The sequence below is a fragment of the Oryctolagus cuniculus genome, chromosome 1, assembly GCF_051225735.1.
Source record: "Oryctolagus cuniculus isolate XC-2025 breed Fujian yellow rabbit chromosome 1, ASM5122573v1, whole genome shotgun sequence".
NCBI lineage: Eukaryota > Metazoa > Chordata > Mammalia > Lagomorpha > Leporidae > Oryctolagus > Oryctolagus cuniculus.
Genome location: NC_142867.1, coordinates 21,275,671 through 21,293,861, shown reverse-complemented (window position 1 = coordinate 21,293,861; position 18,191 = coordinate 21,275,671). Strand labels below are relative to the sequence as shown.

Sequence of the window (18,191 nt, the reverse complement as noted above, 5' to 3'; positions counted from 1 at the left end):
GACCCAGAAGAAGCTCCTGGCTTTGGACTGGTGCAGCTCCAACCATTGAGGCCAATTGGAGAGTGAACCAGCAGATGGAAGACTGACCTCTCTCTCTCTCTCTCTTTCTCTCTCTGCCTCTCCTTCTCTCTGTGTGTAACAGACTTTCAAATAAATACATAAAATCTTATTTAAAAAAAAAATGCTTGAGTGTTGAACCTTGACGGACAACACCAAGACGCCCACCCACAGGGGAAGTGGGATCACGCAATGGATCCTGGTCCCAGGGCCAGGCCAGCAGCAGATAGTGAGTTAGTCATAAGCATTGAACTTGACTTCAGCAGGACTGGTTAAAGGGCTGGCTGATGGCCCAGTCCCCTCAGCCCAGCAGGTGTCCCCATTCGGATGCCCTGTAGGCTTGGTCTCTCCACCCGTGGACAGTGGCTGTGTCTCCCTCATCTCCCAAGGGCACCTGAGGAAGGTGAGATGATCTCAACTCACAGAGCTCTGGCGTCCAGAGCAAAGCCCTGGGCTCCAGGTTTGTGGGTGGGAAGCAGGGGGCCTAACTCCTCCCAGAAGCTAAGGTCAATGGCTGAGCTTCTGGGACAACACTGAGGCTGGAGAACTGAGGGTGGAAGGGGCTGCCTCAGAAGGCGACAGAAGGATGGACGGCTACAGGCCCTGGGGAGGCCGAGGGTGGACGGCCACAGGCCCCGGGGAAGCCGAGGGTGGACGGCCACAGGCCCCGGGGAGGCCGAGGGTGGACGGCCACAGGCCCCGGGGAGGCTGAGGGTAGCCAGGCACACATTATCTTCCATCCGGGCAACTGCCATCCCTTCCCTCACCAGCGTCACATTGTGGTGCCGCCCAAGTGTTTCACAGGAGGTGGACACGGGGCATGGAGGACGAGACCCTGCGTGTCTTAGCTATGCACATGGGGGTCTCAGTGGCCTCAAGCAGGCTTCTGCTGGCCTGGCCTGCCCTCTGGCCACCCCAGATCCTGAGGGTCATCTAATGGTTGGCAGACTGGCCATGCCACGTGTACCCCCTGGGCTCAGGCCACTGGGAGCTGGTGGGTGCCTCACTACTGTGGCTTACAAGAGGCCTGGGATTGGCCATCTGTGATAGGAGGGTGAGGGGGGCTCTGGATCTCAGGCAGCAGCGACAAGGCCAAGGAGATAGGATGAGAATTCAGTCCTCTAGGGACCCAGGGAGGCTGGGTTTGTGGGTTGGGGAGGGGGAGGGGGAGGGGCTGGAGCTGCTGCAGACAGCGCTTGTAGAAAGAGCCCACCTTGCTCAGCCGCACCTCCCACCAGCCCTGGCTGTAAATCCTGAGGTCGTGGAGGAAGGTGCAGAGCTGGTCCGGGTGCGAGCCCAGACGCCCATCGCTAGCCGGGCACCGAGAGAGGCAGGAAGGAGAGAGAGGGCTTCCCGTGCGGCTCGCGGGCTGCCTGCGGGGAGGGGCCAGGCTTGGCGCCTCTGCTGCGGGGGTCTGAGGGCCGTCAGGAGTGGGCTTGGCCGAGAACGCAGCTCTGCAGGGGCCTCCTCGTCCCTCGGCACCTCGCCGAGCACTGCAGGACGCTGCTGGCACCTGGGAAGATGCAGCAGGAGGGCGGGTGGTGCACACAGAAGCCGGGGAGAGCCCAGCGCCTGCAAACCACCTCTGCGACCGTGCAGTTCTCGGGCGAGTCCTGGCAGTCTCCTTACCATCAGCAGCTTACAAAAGAGCTGGGGTGGATACCTCCATGGTGCCCAGTTTCCAGGTGGAGAAACTGAGGCTCAGACAGCTGGACACTTGCGTGAGGTGAGAAAGGCCTGGGGCTCGGAGGGACCTCAACCTAGGGACTTGGATTTCCATCTCTCTCTCTCTCTCTCTCCCTCTCAAATAAAAAGAAATAAAATAAAGGGAGCTTCCTGTTAATGCACAGCCTGGAAGAGTGTACCAGGGCCCCTGCCACCCACATAGGAGACCCAGATGGAGTTCTTGGCTCCTGACATCAGCCTGGCCCAGCCTCAGCCATGTGGGCATTTGGGGAGTGAACCAGAAGATGGAAGATCGATCTCTCTCTCTCTCTCTGCCTCTGCCTTTCAAAGAAATAAAAAAAAAAAAAAATACCATTCCATGTTCATCTTCACCTGGCCACGAGCCTTCCAAATTTCACAACTCTTTTTCCCAGGGGCCACTGCGAGTGAGAGCTGGTAGCCTGCAGCCCCGGGCCTTCCACCCGCCCCGGTCCTGATGCCACAGCTTTGGCTTGGGTGTCCCCCAGAGGGCCACAATGAAAGGCGCAGTCCCCAGAGTGGCACAGTGAGGAGGGGTTGGGAGGTCCCTGGGTCATTGGGGGCGTGCCCTTGGAAGGGACTGGGGGACCCCAGTCTCCCTCCAGCTTGCCATTGGGTGCCATAAGCTCTTCCCCATACACGTGTTCCCGCCATGGTGTGTTACTACCAGCTGCCCTCACTGCACCCCAGACCAAGGGGCCAGCCCATCTTGGATGCTGTTCCCCCAAAGCTGTGAGTTCAAGACCTCTTTTTCTCTTTAGAGTTTGCTGCCTCGAGTCTTCTGTTACAGTGATGGAAAGCTGAGCTGGGGCAGGGGCCAAGGAGGCAGGGGAAAAAGGGGCTCTCACTGTCCCCACCGTCCCTTCCCTGAGCCCAGCCAAATCTTGGACAATGATGATGATGTGATGGGCAGAAGGAGCTCTGAGCCACCCACACTGAGCTGGAAACAGGCACACACTTGGAATGTGGCTCAGGGGCAGCCATCTCCATGGACTTGGCTGCTCCCAGGGCCCGTTCTCAGAGTGCCCGGGGCTGGGGAACAAAGGGGCCATGGCAGTGACTTACCTGTGCATAGTTCTCAGCGCGGGTGAGGAGGGGAAGCTCGTAGGCTGTGGAGAAGTGGGTTCGAACCTGTTGCATCTGCCCAAAGCGCTCCCTCTTCCTCCACTTGGCTCGGCGGTTCTGGAACCAGACCTGCAGGACAAGGTGGCCGACACAGGGGTCAGGCCATGCACATCGCCCCCTTTGAGCGCCCACTGGGCCCAGTTGTTGGTGTGTCGGGCTGCAGGGCCACAGGTAAGGTTACCCTCTGCCTGTGTCTCGCAGAGCTTTCTGTCTGGAAGCATCGACACTGGGCTGGAAAAGCAGCCTGGTATTGGGCTAGAAACTGTTTTCCTGCTTCAAAACCTACAGCAGGCAAGCATTACACACACAAGACCCGTCACTAGTCATCTCGCTAGCAACCATCTAACCAAGCTCAGCATTAGGGTGCCGGATCCTCAGAGGGCCACAGGCTCCCTGGGCAACCCAAGGACAGCTGTGACGGTCACACGGGGCTTCCAGGAGGCTCGGTCCAGCACTTGAGGGTCTTGACCTCCCCCCATCCTCTCTGCAGCCTTCTTGTGGGAAACAGAGTCTCCCAGCTCTAAACCTTGACATGTGTAAGCAGGGGGAAGCCCTTGTGGAATAAGAGGGGCTTTTCTGGGGAAGAGGGTCAATCAGGGAAGGCCTCCTGGGGAAGAGGACCAGAGCTGGGCCCTGAGTGGTCAGTGGGAAGGAGCAAAGCCCAGGCCTGGATTTAGAAGCAGCAACGCGGGTCTGGAAGACAGGGGAGGCCAGGGCAGGGGAAGCAGTGGGATATAAGGAAGCCAGGAGGCTGAAGCTGGGTCTTGGAGGCCCTTGAATGACAAGAGAGGGGCTTGCCCTTGGCTGTGTAAGATCTCCTGCAGGGGGGTGGCCTGGTGCCAAGGGATGGCGGAAGCCCACCCACCACTGGGCGTGGGGTGGGCAGGGGACACTGGTTTGCCTGGAGACTTGGCTGGAGAGGGGACAGCTCCTTGGTGGGCAGTGTTGGGTCCTTTTCCTCTGCAGGAACATTTCTAGGGACAAGAGCCCTTGGGGTCTGCTCCCCTTGGCCCGTGACTTGGATGCAGACACAGGTGCCAAATGCTGCCCCCGCTGTCTGGGTGAAAATGCTCCCATGCCTACCGTGAGCAGCAGTAGCAGGAGCCATGCAGCCCGACCCCTCTGCGTGGGAGCAGCCGAGCCTCTCCCAGGAACCACTGTTTGGAGGGAGAAGGCCGATTGGCCTTGGAGGGAAGCTGACCAATAGGCTCCGGGGAGCATGGCTATTGCCAATGGTCTCAGTTTCTGCATCAGTCAAATGGGACTGACATCTTTACAGGCACAGGGATGACGCCTCTCATGCCAGCAGCAGGGGAGATGATGGGAAATTCTGCCACCGGGTCTTTAGAATACTCCGTATTTGTTTACCTTCTGCTCCTGACCTTTCTCGCTGTCTTTTTCTAGAGGGGAGAGGTCAAAAGGTCAAGGGATATGGGTCTCATGTTAGTGCAGGAGCAGAGAAGAGATGCTATCCCCACTCCTCATTCTGCTCCAACTCGATTTCCCCGTCCTAGCTCAGGTACACAAGCGTGCGTGCTCCGGGCACCGTGCGTGCGTGTCCACGCACTCCTCCCGTGCACTGCACCACTTGGTTCTGAGTTCCTCCACTTCTCCATCTGCACCGTGGTGTGGGAGAATGGCTCTTCCTGCGTCCTCCATGGAGACCGGCTTCCTCTGGGCTGGGCGGGGGGATGGGGGGTGGGGGTGGGTCTCAGCCCTGCCCCTGAACCTCCAGGCCCAGGCTTCCCACTGGGAGCTAAGGGCCCAGGGGGTCTCCCCTCTGTACTGCTGAAACGGGATCCCCCTTTATCAGTGGCCTGGGCTGGGGGGCTGGGGGCAGGAAGAGAGAATGAATCAGAGGAGCTTGTTTTCATTTCATGTTTAATTTCCTGCAGGCTTAGCTCAGTCTTTCTGCTCCTGCCTCAGCCTCCCAGGGTTTGCTGTGGGGGGAGCTGAGAAGGGGGAAGGAGAGGGGGAGGAGGGCAGCCCACTGGAGGGAGACATCCTTGGCTCCTCTCTGGCTCTGGGGATGGAGCAAGTCCAGTCTCTTGTTGCTGGGGGCTCCCCAGTGACTGTGGGTTCTAGGTGGCTGTCGCAGTCAAGGGAATGTGGAGGTGGGACAGGGACCCAGGGCCGGGCTGGAGGGACCCAAGGGCAGAAGGAGAGGCCAGTGCCCATCAGGGGGTCTAGAAGTGCAGGGAGGCATGTGGGGCTGAGCGAGAGGGCGACAGGGCGCAGTGTCCGGGGGCAGGGGGCAGGCCGGAAGCTTCAGTGGAGGGCTCTCGGTGGAGATGGTTAGGAGGTGGGCAGTGGCGAGGGCCATGCAGGCCTACTGCTCCCATGGGTCCGTCTCTCTCTGGGCCTTACCCTGTGTGCAAGGCCCCAGTTTCAGCTGTGACTTTTGCAACCCGGTCAAGGCTTGAGCACAGACAGCCTGGCCGGTCGGCAGAATCCTCACCCCTAACCCAGGAGGCGCCAGGGCCACCCTCACAGGTGCTTACTGGCTCGCACCCACAGCTCCCGAGGCATGGCACACCCTTTCCTACCCGACCCAAGCGCTGCCGTGTCTCGGGACCCATCTCTGCGGTGCAACCCCTGGAAGGGGAGCTCACTGCCAGGTCCCAGTCGCGCCCCAGGACCACCCCGCTCCTGGCCACCCTGGCCCGGCCTCACTCAGCACAGGCCTCTCCCGAGGACCCGGCTGTGCAAGGAACCAACTGTCTTGGCGGAGGCCCCCTAACCGCAGCCCATCTGGGGCCGGGGCGGGGTGGCCTAGGGCGGGGAGGCCTCTGTCTTATTGTCTTCAGACACCAGCTGTGGTGATTGGAATCCCAGACAGCAGAGAGAGGCCCCTACAGCCCCCGGAGCAGGGCCAAACCCCAGGCTTCTTCCCAGGAAACGTCCGTCTTGGGACTCCTGTCGCTCCCTCCCTGTCCCCACTGCCACTCCACGCCAGGCACCTAGCTTTGCCACCAGCTGAGTGTGAGCGCTGAACAAAGTCTGCAGAGCCAGGCAGGGGGTTCCATCTCAGCCCCACCCCCTAGGGCACTGCCAGGCTCAGGGCTCAACCCAGAGGTCTGACGCACACGACGATCCCACCCACCCTGCTGCCGTTATACAAAGAAAAAGACTCGAAACAATCTGGCACGAGTCCCGGGCCAGCAAACCGAAGGCAAAGAAGCACCGGACTGGAACCCAGGAGGCCTCGATGCCAGGGTCCCCACTGGTACTGGGTCCCGGCCGACTCTGGGTGACCAGGTCCCACCTCGGGGCCTCTTCCACCTCGGCTGTCAGAGGAGATGGAGCGACCTGTACCCACAGTACCATTCTGTGAGTCTATGGCCTTCCCATTAGACAATAAAACATGCGACCCATCAGGGTTTCCCTTTCTGCCTTGGTTGCCAGGAAGCTCAGGGTTGATGATCCTTAGCCTAGAGTTTTTGACATCATGACCTCTCTATTTCAGCACATAATTCTATTCTTACATTAAAACATTAAAATAAAAGCTTTGGAGCCAGCGTTGTGGTGCAGCAGGTTAAGCTGCCGCTGGCAATGCCAACATCCTACGTCAGAGCGCTGGTGCCAGTCGCAGGTGCTCCGCTTCTGATCCAGCTCCCTGCTAACGCTCCTGGGAAAGCAGCAGGAGGTGGTCGAGGTATTTGGGTCCCTGCCACTCATGTGGGAGATTCAGATAGAGTCCCCGACTCCTGCCTTCAGCCTGGTACAGGCCCAGCCATTGCAGCCATTTGGGGAATGAACCAATGAGTGGAAGATCTCTCTCTCTCTCTCTCTCTCTCTCTCTTTTCCTTTCAAATATATAAAATAGCTCTTAAAAACATGAAATAACAAATGTTTACTTGTAAGTGGTCTCAGCTGTTTTTGAAGTAGGCCTAAGAGTGTGTGTGCCTAAGTAGGCCTAAGTGTGTGTGTGCGCACACATGTGTGTGTGTGCGCGTGCGTGTGTATGTGTGTGCAGAGGCAACACTCCGCCTTTGCTGTGGGGCAGCATCTCAGCATCGTCTCTCTGTTTTTACTGAAGAGGTCATCGTCCTTTTACTGCACAGGGAGTCCTGACGCTGGGTACCATGCGACAGACGCACACGCGACAGAAGAGTGGCTTTTCCCACCTCAACACAGCACCTCCAGGAGCGTCCCAGACTTCATCAGCGGCCCCCTTTCTCCACTGTTGCAAGAGCTCCGCCTCCATTGTGCAGCTGGAGGGCAGGGTCGGAGGCGCTGGCTGTGCTACCTGGAAGGCGGAGCTTGGCGTTTGCCCCGCTAAGCGGCAGCTCCAGCTTCCGTGGGCGGCTTCTGTCACATGTGCTTTAGCTACTCAGTGGCCTCTGCTTTCCTCCTGGCTCTCTGGCCCAAGGAGGTCTGAGGGTCTACGCATACTTATTCTTTGCTTTGATCTCCTCTAATTGGTGGGAATACGGTGACAATCAGCGCGTGCGCTTGGGAAGCTCACCTTCTAGAAGGAGCAGACAAAATAATTTTGCCAGGCACAAATTCTAGCAACAAGACCGAATAGGGTCACGTGATAGCAGGTGGCCTGCTTGTGCTGTGTGGTGCTGGTTGAAGCTATTTTGCGTTGCACTGCATCAAGTTGGGTTGGGTTCCAGGGTGTTGGGTTGGGTTGCGCTGAGTGAGCCGTGTTGGGCTCTGCTGTGTTGTGCTGGGTTAGGTGCTGCTGGTTGAGTGTGGGGATGGGGGCTCCTGCTTTAGCCGCTGTGGTCAGGGAGACTCAGAGGATGCACGCTGAGTTGGGGGCTGACAGATGGCAGAAGGGGCAGCCATCCCAGGCAAAGGGACGACGGGGCCACTTCTGCTTCTGCCAGGGGGTCGCCGCAGACGCCTTTATGTTTGACCCGTGTCCTGCCCCAGACTAGGACTTCCAGTAGCTCATGAGAGGGCCCAGAATCTCATACCCAGTGGGGTCTGGAAGCCCAGGTGGCCGGCGTCCTGCCCCTCAACCCGAGGCACCCTCCCCCGCCCCGGTAGAGAAGCCCGATGGGAAAGTGGATACAGGTAGAGAGGCTATGGCTGGGGGCAGGGGCACAGCGAGCAGGCGGGGCACCTCCCCACCCCGGCTCCGCCCGTCCGGCCCAGGGAGGCCCCAGCCCCAGGCGGCCCTCACTGACCTGCACGCGGGCCTCGGTGAGGTCCGTCCTCATGGCCAGCTGCTCGCGCGCGTACACGTCCGGGTAGTGCGTTTTCTGGAAGACCTTTTCCAGTTCCTCCAGCTGGTAGCTGGTGAAGGTGGTGCGGTTCCGCCGCTTCTTGCCCTTGTTGCTCTCCGAGTCGGCCTTCTCCAGCGGGCTCGGGAGGTCGGCGCTGGCCCGCTCCTGGGGCGCCTTCACGCCAGCCTCCTTCCCGCTGAGGTAGCTGCTGTCCATCCCCACGGGGTCCGAGTCCGGCGGTAACTCTGGCTCGCCCAGGGAGCTCTCCTTGGCTGGGGGGGTGGGGAAGGACAAGGTCAGAAACAACACTGCACCAAGCGAGTGGGGGCAGGGTACTGGGGGACTCCAGTCCACACCCTCTCCTCCTCCCAGAAGCACAGTGGAGGGGAAGTTGGGAGACTTTGCTTCTAGTCCTGCGTGGGCAAGTCCTGCTCGGAGCTTCCCTGCCCACATCCCTGCCGTGGGACTCCTGCTTGGCCAACTTGACTTCCATCACCTTTGACCCCACCCCTGGGTTCCACAGGAGCTGTGGCGCCTCTGCCCCAGGTGTTAGGGGTCACCTCCCCTCGCCCTTCAGCCTCCCCTCCCCCCCACTGCTGTCACCTCCTGAGAACACAAGGGTCGTCCTTTCTTGGGGCGGGACAGCTTTGAGGGTCGCCGTGCCCTTGACAAACAGGCTCCTGCCCACTCTATCCTTGTGACCTGGCTGCTGCCATCCGGGGCCACTGCTGTGTGACGTCATGGGGTGCCCCAGAAGCTCAGGGCTGGAAGGAACTCACCATCCACCCATGCAGGTGGTGGATGAGGAGGTGGAGCCCGCGTGGAGGGGGCAGGAAGTAGCGCGTCTGTGTCCGATAGCTCAGCCAGCATCCTAGGCAGACTAGCCCCCCAGGGCATGGACTTTGCAGCCCGCCCCAAGGCATCCGGTACTGAGGACTCTCTAGCTCTCTGCTTCGGGCAGAGTTCATTTAATCACCCCGGGCCTCAGTGTCCCCCTCCAGAAAATGGGAGTGAAAAGACCTGTGGGATTTTCCCCATCAGGGCAGTAGTGAGCAGCAAAGAGGTTAGCAAAGAAGGCACTCAGCATAGCACTGGCTGTGTAGGTAACTCCCAGTCCCCGTGTGGATTCGCAGGCCTGGGGCCCCGGGAGGACCAGCTACCTCCGACCCGGGGAAGTTCCCCGAATGTGGGGGTCTCTGCATCCCGGAGCCCAGGCCGGGCACCCATGAGCACCACGGGGAGCACACCCACCGCGGTGTCTGGAGTGCAGGCGTGAGGCCCTCTCTCGCCACACTCCCTTGTCTGTGACGTGGGGAAAGGGAACCTTGGGGAGCTAGAGGAAGCAGCTGATGAATGAGGCACCTGGGGAACACGGGACAAGGCCTGTCCCACGCACAGGTTCCCATCATCACAGCAAGCATGGCGGGCAGGTCCCAGGGCAGCTGAGAGGGACAACTGGCTGTGACATTATCATCCCCTCTCCAGGACACCGAGCAGAGAGAGGAGAGGTGTTTCCCGAGGAGGGTGCAGAGGCCACGGGGTCATGTGTGTGTGTGAGAGAGAGAACAGCCGGGACATCACACATGACACCACATGAGTCCAGGCACACGCATGCGCACGTACACCCACACACAGACACACGGACAGGCACACAGGCACACTCGGCCACAGCTTCAGTGACAGCATTATGCAAACTGCAGCTGGTAGCTGTGCCAAGAGCTTTCAGCAAAGATATTTATCTTCCTGGCAGACAAATAAGTTTTATGTTTTGGGTTTTTTTTTTTTTTTTAAGGAAATAAATCCCACCCAGCTTCACCAAAAATAAACAACCCTGTTATGCAACTTCCTGGAGGCCAGACCGCGGTGGGTGCGGGGTGGGCAGCCCCTGCCCCCTCCTGCCCCAGCACTGGCTCCTGGGCCCCCTCTTGTAACCGTGTGCGCGGCGCGGTGCGGCACTGGGCAGGGGGAGCTCCAAGCTGCAGGAACCGCAGGTCGGTGGGGACCCGCTCCGACTCCTGCCTTCAACTAAGGAGAAAAAATCTAGAGACAGGAAGGACCCTGCCCTGACTTCCCGCAGAGCACCAGCCCCTGCGGCCCTGGCCTGCGGGCTTGAGCCCCATTCCCAGGGTCACGGGCACGGGCAGAAGATCCCCAGGGAGCAGGGAAGAGGGCCCTGGCATCACCACAGGAACTGCGCTGCGGCCTCCCACCCCCTCCCCATCCTGAGGCTGGGCCCCATTTAGACAACCAGGGAGAGCTCGGCTGGTCTGAGCGACAGGCCAGGGCCCTCGGGGGCTCAGCTGAGACCCCGGATGTAGTGGTCGGTTCCAGCCTCCCGCCGCCTGGCCGCGTCCCCGCTGGGGGACGGTTCTCCAGCTTCCGGCACAGCGGGACTGTTGTTCCCGAGACCCAGGCCTTCCCCGTCGCCCCCGGGCCTGGGCTACACCCCCAGGGCCCTTCCTCAGGCAGCCCCATGGCCCTGGGAGCCAGGGCCACACCTCTCAGCATCTGCGTGCCTTCTAAGGAGCTGCCGTGGTCCCCACTGCTGTCCTGCCTGTTTGAGACAGATGAGGGCTGGCCCCACACAAACCTAGTACACTGTTCCCCACCTGGACTGCTCCCCCAGGGGCCTGCACAGGGGCTTGTGTCAGGATCCAGCTCGCCCTGCAGAGTCCGTCTCAATATTACGGTCACCATGAGGCTGGGTCACTCCAGAGCAAAGGAACCCACAGACCACCTTGGTTTCCCCAAGCCCCCAGCGCCAGCCATCAGCCTAAAATATCCGTTCTTTGCAGCTGGCTTCCAAGATCGGTCAAGCACCAGCTCCTCCAGGCAGCCCTCCCAGACTGCGACTGTCCTCTGCCCTGTCTCAGCCTCCCCAGTCATCACCTGTGTTTGCCAACCAGCACCTGATCAAGCTGTGGGTGTCCAGTTCTGTCTGCAGGATGTCACCTGCCTAGAACCGGGGCCTCCGGTCATTTGCCCCTTCTCAGCTCACAGCTTAGCGTAAGACGGGGCAGACAGCAGAGCTGCCCTAAGAGGTTGCCCAGGAGTAAATGAGCGAGTCCTAGCAAGCCTCACTGACCGGCTGTGTTTATGGACCTACTGTGTGCCAGTGCTCTGCAGCGTGCGGGCTGAACCGGTTGAATGAACCGATGAACCTGCTTCCTGGGGAGGCTCCTGGTGGGCAGGGCGCAGCAAAGACGGCCATGCAAAACCCAGCGCCGCCTTGCAAGGCCGACAGCTCGCGTGGCGGAGGTGACACCTCCACGCAAGGAAACAGGGAGAGCCCGGGAGCAAGGAGGCAGGAGAGTCGCAGGGGAGGCGCTAAAAGGTAGGCCACCGTCCTGGACGCCCAGGGCAGGGCCCGCCGGGAACCCACCGAGCTGCTGGGAGACAGCAGCGTGGCGGGCTGTCGGGCAGGCTTTCCTCAGGGCTCGGGGCTTCCAGAGCTTGCGGAGGGCGCGTGGGGGCAGGTCACCCTGTGAGACAGCGTCATCGCCATCCCCCATCCTCCGGGGAACAGCTCCCGTGGGGACTGGGGACTAGCTCTGTGCTGCTGCCCCTCCCACAGCGGGTGGCGGGGAACCTGGAGGGGTTTATCCCAGGGCCAAGGCTGAGGGGTCCCAAACTACAGAATTCCCATCTGCAACTTCCCCAGTCTTTTTAAAATTTTTTAAGTATTTTTTTTAAAGATTTATTTTATTTATTTGAAAGACAAAGTTACAGAAAGAGGTAGAGACAGAGAGAGAGGTCTTCCATCTTCTGGTTCACTCCCCAATTGGCCACAATGGCCAGAGCTGCGCCGATCTGAAGCCAGGAGCCAGGAGTTTCTTCTGGGTCTCCCATGTGGGTGCAGGGGCCCAAGGACTTGTGCCATCTTCCACTGCTTTCCCAGGCCATAGCAGGGAGCTGGATCAGAAGGGGAGCAGCTGGGACTAGAACCGGTGCCCATATGGGATGCCGGCGCCTCGGGCCAGGGTGTTAACCTGCTGCACCACAGCGCCAGCCCCTAATAATTTATTATTTTTTTTTAAAGGCAGAGATACAAAGAGAAGGGGTTGCTGGGTAAGCGGAGGAAAACCCTTTCTTACTTCCCTGGACCCTCCCACTCACCCTGGTGCCACCGAGTGGCATGGCGGGCTCGGTTCACTTCCAGGCAGGCAAGCAGGGGAGCTGAGATCGAAGGAGAAAGAACGCCTAGAGCCGTCCAGAGTGAGAGAGCACTGGTGGCCTCCGTGTGTGCCTTCCCGCCGTGCGCATGGACGGGCGCCCCAGGGCACGTGGCCTGAGTCTGCCTCCAGAAATGGGTACAGGGACCATGCGTGCGGTGGCTTGTGGGCAGGTTTGTGGACGAGATGTGCATGCTGGCCTGGTCAAGTGCAGGCTCACGGGTGGGCTGCGGTGCCTGCAGGCGTACATGCAGCTGAGTGTGTGTGTGCGAGTATCCATACCTGCAGAGACAGGTGTGGATCTGGACATGGGTGACGTGTGTGTGTATGTGTGTGCCCAGGCCATGCATAAGGAGTGGGTGGCTAAGGGGGCTGAGTAATTTTATCCCCCATGGTTTTGATTACATCTATTTTCCCTTCAAACATCTGCTTTGCGGGGGACATGCCGCTCGCTCTGTTCTCAGCGAGCCGGCCCCACACACCCCGTGGCGGCGCGCACAGCACCGATATGATCTCCTTAAACTAAACAGGCCAGCATGGGGCCCTTTCATGCCATTTAAAGGGCACTGACTAAACCCACTGCTGTCCAAACAGTCGGGCGGGGGTGGGGCGGAGGTTAAAGGTGAGCCATTGATCATGTCCCCACCCCACCTCATCTGCCTCTTCGATGTCCCTACTTTAGCTCAGGGCTCTGCAGATAATGCTGGAACTAGATGATGTTGCAACAAGTGTGCACGGAGCCCATCTGGGGGCCCTGGGTTGAGCGGAATGGTGTCCGCCCTCCAGGGGTGACAGTCTACAGAGCAGGGTTGGGTGCAAGTGCTGGGGCTCAGGCCAGCCACTCCGAAGCTGGCGTGGGCACACCTGTCCACCAACACCCACCAACCGGACAAGCAAAGCGTGCGACACTGCCCGGCCCCCAGCAGGCGAAGGAGGGAAGGGGGTCTAAGTGGAACCGGGGACAGCTGAGGGGCAGCAGGGAAAACCAAGGACATCCAGAGAGGCGTGGAGCTCAGTTCATAGCAATGTGATTTTTTTTAAAAAAATGGGCAAAATATTTGAACACAGAGAGCAGCAAGCAGATAAGCATGAGATGGTCTCAACCTCATTGCTGTTCTGCACGCTGCGGGGTGACACCGCTGCATGCCTGTTACCATGGCAACCCGGACCCCCCCACACACTGATGCCCAGTGACCACGAGGAGGCGGAGCAACTGGAGCTCCCCTCCGTCTCCGGTGGGGCAATGCTTGGCAGTGAATTTCAGAATGAAACAGACAGGACCCAGCAGTCCCGCCACAAGGCAGTTACTCTAAATAAATGAAGACTTTATTTGCAAATCTGTATACAAATGCTTACAGCAGCTTTGTTCCCCATCACCCCAAACTGGACACACCTCAGGGTCCTTTCACAGCTGTGGAGACCCCCAGGCAGTGCATAGTGTTCAGCAATGAAAGGAGCGGATGACACTGACATCAACAATGTCACAGGGAACCTCAAAGGCATCCTGTGGTCTGCAAACGAGGCTCATCCTGGGGCCGTGTCAGGGCACAACGCCACAAGTGCACCAGCATCCCTTGTGGGAGTCCCGGCTGCTCCACTTCTGATCCAGCTCCCTGCTAGTGCGCCTGGGAGGCCGGGGAAAAGCTCTGGGCTCCTGGCTTTGGCCCCGACCAGCTCCGCCCATTGTAGCCATCTGCGGAGTGAACTAGCAAATGGAAGCGCCCTCTCTCTCTCTCTCTCTCTCTCTCTCATTTTCTGTCACTCTGCCTTTCAAATAAATAATTTTTTCCTTTTAAAGAAGAAGCCCACCTCAGAACTTGCTGGGTGTGTGATTCCAGGTTGTCAAAATGTGACTTTCTGGGAAAGGCAGAGAGCTACAGGGCAAGAGAGCAGATCCTTAGACGCCAGGTGGCTGGGGGAGGGGAGGGCTTGTCTGGAAGGGGCCACCCTCGTGTGGGGGCTGCGCCGTGCTGATGGAGGCGGGAACACACCACTCTGGACCCAAGTGCACTAAATCTCATGAAATGATCATCAAAAAATTAATTTGTCAGCACATTTTTTAAAAATGTGCAACTAAAGAGAAAATGCAAAATCATGGTCAACTACATGAATGAAAAACTAAATAAAAAGTCGAGGGGTGGGTGTTTGGTGCAGCAGTTGAGACACTGCCTGGGATACCGCAGCCCAGATCGGAGCGCCTGAGTATGGGTCCCTGCTCCGCTTCTGATCCAGCCACGTGTCACGTGCACCCTGGGAGGCAGTGGATGGTGGCCAAGGCCCTGGGTGCCTGCCACCCAGGTGAGAGATCGAGACTGGGTGCTGGGCCCCTGGCTTCTGCCTGCCCAGCCACACTTGTTGCAGGCGTCTGGGGTGTGAGCCAGCCATGGAGGCTCTCTCTCCATCGCTTTCTCGCTCTCTCTTTTGCTGTCTCTGCTTTTCAAGTAAACATAAATTTTTTTTATTTGAAAGTGTATATGGCTTCCTCCAAAAATTCTACTTTTGGGATTTTATTCTAAAGGAATTATTAATGATGGGTCCAAAAATGTACCTAGAGAGGAAGTTCCTCACGGCATTGGTTAGTCTGCAGAAAAACTGACAATAACCAAAATATCCAAGCGTAGGGGGTGGGGGATGGGTTAAAGTTCCCGTAAGTGGAAGCCCCTTCCTGGCATTCACTATTGTGTATGTTTTTGTTTTCCCTTTGCTTGGTGCCTGTCCCTCCATCCCATAAAACAAACATGGAGGGGCCAAATATGTTTGCTTTGTTTACCCTTTCTGTCTGATGCCCAGTAGTGTAGCCAGCACATAGTAGGTGCTCCCCAAACAGCTGGTGAACAAATGAATGAAATTGCTATGATAGAACAGCATTTTGGTGCATGGAACAATGTTCATCTTGCGTTATGTAAATTCCGCTTTGACACAAGGGCAGGGAGGCTGTGGAGTATCTGTTCTTAGAAAACAGTAGAACTGGCCAGCGCTGCGGCTCACTAAGCTAATCCTCTGCCTGCAGCGCCGGCACACCGGGTTCTAGTCCCGTTTGGGGCACCAGTTCTGTCCCGGTTGCTCCTCTTCCAGTCCAGCTCTCTGTTGTGGCCCAGGAAGGCAGTGGAGGATGGCCCAAGTGCTTGGGCCCTGCACCCACATGGGAGACCAGGAGGAAGCACCTGGCTCCTGGCTTTGGATCAGCGCAGCGTGCCGGCCATGGTGGCCATTTGGAGGGTGAACCAACGGAAGGAAGACCTCTCTCTCTGTCTCTCTCTCCCTCACTGTCTAACTCTGCCTATCAAAAAACAAACAAACAAACAAACAAACAAAAAACTAGAACTTTCTTTCTGGTTACCTTTTTAACTTTGTTGCTTTTTTTTTTTTCTGGTGTGAGTTAATTTTCTATTTCTTTTCCCATGGACAGGTTAAGACATTACCTGAGAGCTGGGAACTTGGCCCAGCAGTTAAGTAGCTGTTTGGGACGCCCACCTCCCATATCAGAGTTCAAGTTCAAGTCCCAGCTCCTCCACTTCTGATCTGGCTTCCTGCTAATGTGCACCCTGAGAGGCAGTAGGTTGAGTATGGGGTCTCTGCTGCCCACACGGGGACCCCCATTGAGTTCTAAGCTAAGCTTCAGCTTAGCCCAGCCCAGCCCTGACTGTGGCACCTGGGGACTGAGCCAATGCATGCCTCATCTCTCTCTCTGTCTCTATCTCTCCTCTTTCTATACCTTTTAACTAAAATAAATAAATATTTTTAAAAGCTCATGAAAATGAAATAAAACATAAGCTTGCTTTAAAGAAAAAAAACCTCATTATCTGAAGGCAGCACTGGGAAGCATGTGGGACGCAGCTGTGGCTGGGTGCTGGGCTGGGTGCTGAGTGGGCCCTGGGGGTGGCCAGAGGGTGTTTAGGGCAGCTTGCGAGAGAGGCCATGGAGAAAGGCCTCACAAATGGGACCCTGGCTGAGACAGCCTGGGGACTCCGTGACACTGGTGACCCCTGGTGTCCCGGCTCCATCCGGCCCTGACCCTCCCCGAGGGCTCCCGTGGCCCCCAGGTCTTTACTGGACGTTCTGTTACTGGGACTTTCCGGTCAACCTGAACACCTTTCAAACAGATCCCCACCGTGGCATGGGGGCACAGCTAGGAGAGAGGACTGTCCGTTTGAAAGGCGGGGCTCATGGAGGCTTGGGTCTAGTTGTGTGAAACCTCCACCTGACTCGTCAGGCTGACAGCACGCGGGGCCCTGCAGGCAGACCCGCAGCCTCCCCACCTCACCCCCTCCCTGCACGCAGGCCCTGGCCCGGCCTCCCCTCCCGCAGGGCACAGCACAGACAACTTCCCTACCGGGATGTCCTGCCCCGAACCCGTGCCGTTGACCACCGCTGTCCCCGGGCTTCCTTCTCCCTTTCTCTAACTTCTGTGGGTTTTTCCTTCATTCCAGGAGTTCTATGCTTTATATGGTAAACTCAAAAAAAAAAGTATAACAAGTCAGAAGAAGAGACCAGTAGCACACACCCGCAAAACACACACAGGCACAAAACACACTTTTCTAAAAAATAACAGCTCATTTTTTCAACGTCACACTATATCCTCGCATCTGTCTGCATGGTTTGCTCTTCTGTGCCCGTTCTTAAGGGCTGTGTGGTATTCTCCAGTGTAGGCAAACTCTATCAAATCAACCCTCCACCGCTGGGTATCCAGGTTTCCGACAGAGATCATGACGGTTGTTGGATGAAGTCTCTAACGTTAAAGTTCTTGCTGCATTTGTGGTCATGACCTTAGGAACTCTAAGAAGGAATCACACTGAGTTAGAGCCAGTGTTGTGGCGGAGCCGGGAAAGCCACCGCCTGTGACGCCGACATCCCATAGGGGCGCCCGTTCAAGTCCCGGCTGCTCCACTTCTCATCCAGCTCCCTGCTGGTGCACCTGGGAAAGCAGTGGAAGATGACCCAAGTCCTTGGGCCCCTGCACCCACGTGGGAGACCTGGAAGAAGCTCCTGGAGCCTGACTTTTGGCCTGGCCCAGCCTTGGCTGTTGTGGCCATCAGGGGGAAGGAACCAGAGAATGGAAGATTCTCTCTCTCTCTTTCTCTCTCTCTTTCTCTCTCTCTCTGCAACTCTGCTTTTCCAATAAATAAATAAATCTTAAAAAGAGAGAAGTTCTCTTGCTTAAAAAAAATTACTGAGCTGAAGTGTGCACACGTCTTCCTGCCTGTCATATGTACGGCCGCGCTGTCTTCCAGAGACGTGCCCATGGCCTTAGCTACCAGCTGGCTGTCCGCCCACATCAGGACCAAAACTGGTCACAGTCCTGTTTTTGAATCTCCGCCAGCGTGCTGGATGGCAGCGAGACCATGTGGTCATTCACTTTTTTGCTGCAAACAAAGCGGAACCGCCCCTTGTTCTGTATGTCTTCTGTTGTGAGTGGCCTCCACCAGGTTTCTGAGGGTCAGCCAGTGGTCACCCTCCTTCCCCTAGACTGCTGGGCTGGGTCCACCTCTCCAACACCGAATTCTGCTTTAAGACACAGGCCCGCTGCTCACGAGGGCATGAGCCGCCCAAAGTCGGGGCCTGGAGCTGGGGCCCGGGGCCTGATGGGAGCAGGTGCTTTGGCTGTACCCTTGGACTTGATGCAAACCAGTGCATGCGCCTGTCTGGGAGGGAGGCCAGGGACGCTGTGGGAAGGGGGTTAGGTGGCCTTGGCCCCTCAGCACACAGTGCCCGTGTGGGGTGGCTGAGGCGAGGGGTGGCCAAGGAAATAAGCCACAGGGCAGGACATGGACAGCCAGAGACCTTGTGGCTGCACTGGGCCTGGACAAACCTCTTGGCTTCTGTTTCCTTAGCTCAGCAATCTTGCGTGAATCTCTGCCAGGGAGCAGAGTGAGAAGAGGTTTTTGGAGGGACCCAGCCCTGCAGGAAGTCAGGGCAGATGAGGAGTCACCCACGCTGGCTGCTCACCCAAAGG

General features: G+C 58.0%; 1 protein-coding gene across 1 annotated transcript in view; it reads right to left on the bottom strand.

Moving 5' to 3' along the window:
* ALX4 (ALX homeobox 4) overlaps nt 1–18,191 on the bottom strand; it is a 40,992-nt gene that overhangs the window by 4,274 nt on the left and 18,527 nt on the right. The window contains exons 2-3 of the mRNA XM_002709067.6: nt 8,028–8,338; nt 2,827–2,955 (exon numbers count right to left, since the gene is read on the bottom strand). Coding sequence (XP_002709113.1) covers nt 2,827–2,955; nt 8,028–8,338 — 440 coding nt within the window. The remainder of the gene's footprint in view (nt 1–2,826; nt 2,956–8,027; nt 8,339–18,191) is intronic.